Source organism: Cadophora gregata, assembly GCF_030347475.1.
Source record: "Cadophora gregata isolate MNR1 chromosome Unknown scaffold_4, whole genome shotgun sequence".
In the NCBI taxonomy this organism is placed as follows: domain Eukaryota; kingdom Fungi; phylum Ascomycota; class Leotiomycetes; order Helotiales; family Ploettnerulaceae; genus Cadophora; species Cadophora gregata.
The window spans coordinates 3,048,619-3,051,681 of record NW_026695927.1 but is presented as its reverse complement, the minus strand read 5'-3'; the positions used below and the strand labels follow the sequence as shown (position 1 = coordinate 3,051,681).

The 3,063-nt window shown below is 47.7% G+C and overlaps 1 protein-coding gene across 1 annotated transcript; it reads right to left on the bottom strand.

Annotated features, from left to right (window-relative positions):
- Positions 1 to 563: 563 nt before the first annotated feature.
- Positions 564 to 2,852, bottom strand: ONS95_010743 (uncharacterized protein). Its single transcript, XM_058504365.1, has 3 exons — positions 2,093 to 2,852; positions 1,509 to 2,034; positions 564 to 1,449 (listed from the first exon to the last, which is right to left on the bottom strand). The coding sequence occupies exons 1-3, from the start codon at positions 2,200 to 2,202 to the stop codon at positions 763 to 765; spliced, it is 1,323 nt and encodes a 440-aa protein (XP_058361079.1). The 5' UTR covers positions 2,203 to 2,852; the 3' UTR covers positions 564 to 762.
- Positions 2,853 to 3,063: the final 211 nt, after the last annotated feature.

Sequence of the window (3,063 nt, the reverse complement as noted above, 5' to 3'; positions counted from 1 at the left end):
GGAATAAGAGCTAATCAGGAGTTAGTTAGCCTTAGTTAGTAATAACTCTTTTAAAGGGCGGTACTATATATAGTTAGCAATAACAGACTTCCATACCTTAACGATTTGCCCCCTGACACAGAAGATGAGCTCGTTGGTTTCACATACGCCGCACCCAGCCTCGCCTTCGGATTATGGTGGCTTATATTGTCAATACCACCAGCATCCAACCTGCCGTGGTATGCCTCGATCGTTGGTTTTATCCCCATTGGTTTCGCAACAATGAGTTCGCTTGCACGCTTTCCAGGTACCTCGCAGACACCTACACCATATATGCTTCTTCAGCTTTTGCAGCAATGTCGTTTCTGCGCGCAGTACTTGGAGGAATTTTCCCTCTCATCGGCGAGCCTATGTATGTCAATTTGGGATCCAACTAGGCAACTGTTGTATGGGCATGTGTTGCGACTGTGTTCTGTGTGACTCCGCCTCTGCTGATGAAGCTCGGGATGCGCATCAGACAACGTAGTATATTTGCGAATTACAGTTTGAGGGTCAATAATGAGACGCAGGTCGAGGATGACGATATGGAATGACTGATGTATTGCTGGTCTGAGAACTTGCAACGAAAAGGTGCGAAGAATAATGGCAGTTTTCATAAAGTACATAGGTTAGGTTGTTGACAATGATATGTAGTTCGGTTCATCTATTGTCCTGGCAAACTGTCGCCAACCGCTCTCGTACATAAAGAGCACTCTGGTCTACCCCTACCAATGGCGGACCCCATCAGCCGTGTTCATGGCCTCCGCTCAACTCATGCGAATATACCCTGCCATCTAGGGGATTTCCCGGCATTTCGATCGGACCTTTCTCTACCCAGACTTCCATCATCTCCCCAACCATACTACAAGTCCATGACTCGCATGTTGTACTCCGAACTCTTTCCATAAATCCATCCAAGCCCCGCTCAAGCATGACCATGTCCCAGCCCCTAGAATCCATCCCAACATACGACATTCTGAAGTTTCCCAATTCTCCCTCTTTCAGCACTATTGGATTTGGTCTGAGATCTTTCTCCGTTGCCAAGTAGATCTCCAGCTCTTCATCTTGCCGGCTTTTCCGCACAGCAACGAGTGCCATCCCCAGATTCAAATGTATCTCCTCACTGCTTCTGTTCTGCTCATGCGCCTCGTTGAAATAACTCAAGGCCAGTAAATTGTTACCACGAGCAAGATGAAAAAGTCCTCGTGCATTGTAATAACATGCATTGAGACTTCTTTGGTACGGTTTTGGGTATGCGCAAGTGGATCGCGGATGAAAACGGAACTTGTCAGAGAGATGGCGATTCGTCGCCCACAGCTTGAGGAGCCTTCTCAATGGCTCGTGGAAGTCTTCGTGAAGACTGATGTGAGCTATTCCGTCAGAGAATAGAAGGACGTATTCGAAAGGATTTTGGTGGTTTAGGAATATTCGCTTCGGAAACGTCAACAAACAAGATCCATTCCCTGTGTCTACCCCAAAAGTTGACTTACGCTGATGGCAGCTTTCCTCTCGACACCAAGCTCCAAGGCCCTGATCAACTCGGGCGGCAGTTCACCACCCCGCTCATACTTCTCGCCCTTCTTCATCAACAACACCCAGCCCTCACTAGCATTTATAGCAACATCAAATATCTTTCCATAGATCCCCCTCCTGAGAAATGTTGCATTTGCGGTCATCAAGCTCTGTAATTTACTTTCCAAGCTCGGCGGCAGGTGCGACCACCTGTACTCTTTTACCTCGCATAAATCCGCGAAGAAGCTCCCTGGCTGAGGTCCAAAAGTTACGTTCATACTCGGAGTACAGTTTCGTTTTGCTCTACCAGCGTTCTGGAGAGCAAGTGATGCCAACTGAGGAATCTCGGCATAGCTGTTTGAACACGCTTTGACGTTTCCTTCTGATGTGAGGGTGTGCCATCGTCCGATATGCGACAGCGAATCGTGCCCACGGATATTAAAGAAGTATTTCTTGCGGGCATACTTTTTGTACTCTGCTGCAAAGCCGTCGGGGAGGCCGTACCTAAAATTGAAAGTTGTCAGTTCTTTTCAAATAATACAGTAGTGTCGACAAGACTCACGTTTCTGTAATGGATGGCCCAACAGGTCTCTCAGATGCAGTTATCTCAGTTACACTTGCGAGATAGTTATTCTGGCATCCTAAAAATGCGAACTGGAAGTTGCTCGACATGTCTAATTGCCAGCCATGTCCTTGTTTCCTCGAGTACTGGGCTCCACTTCAGGGTGTGGGTGGACGTGAACGCCTTAAGGACGGAGAAATGGAAATGCCTCAAGTGACACATCAATTCCTCGGCATCCGAGTTCATTCGCTGTGCAACGGGGGTTGGAGACGCCCGTCGCCAGCCTTGTTTTTTTTTCTGTTTTGTGCACTTGGAATTGCGGCTGAGCTTCCAGCGAGGGATGATGATGTTGTCTCGCTTACGGTAAGTTGATTCGGCGCCCCTTTTGCACTGCCGAGCGGAGTCTGGGGATTTTCGATGTGACAGCGGCTGAGATAGGATGAACTGCTTCAAGATCAATTCAACTATTTAATCACATTGGGGAGACGGAGACGGTATGAAGCCGTGACGTAACACCAGTCGCTCAATATCCGCTCAATATCCGCTCAATATCCGCTCAATATCCGCTCTTTTCAAGGCTTTTCTCATGCTTATTCCGATCTGAAATACGATCGACATTGTTCGGTGAGAAAAAGACTGAGCGATAGCCTTACGCTTAAGATTTTGCGCCACATACCGCCTCCGCGTAACGGCAAATGGTACAGAGGCGCACCTGTGTTAGTATAGAGGCGTATGCGCAATAGATTTTTAGTAAGGGCTAGAGCGCACCTGCGCAAAAGGGTGCACTAGGGTGCACTGGGGGTAAAACGTGATTTAGGGTGCGCCCTAGGGGTACGCAAGTCTAATTTGTTAGAAATATGGGGATTATAGGCGTAGACTCAGTACTGTAGGCCGTACTACTGAGTACGCTACCCCTTTATATAGGAGATTCTCTCTCTCTGTAGTAGCTTCTTATGCAACTGTAATTATAA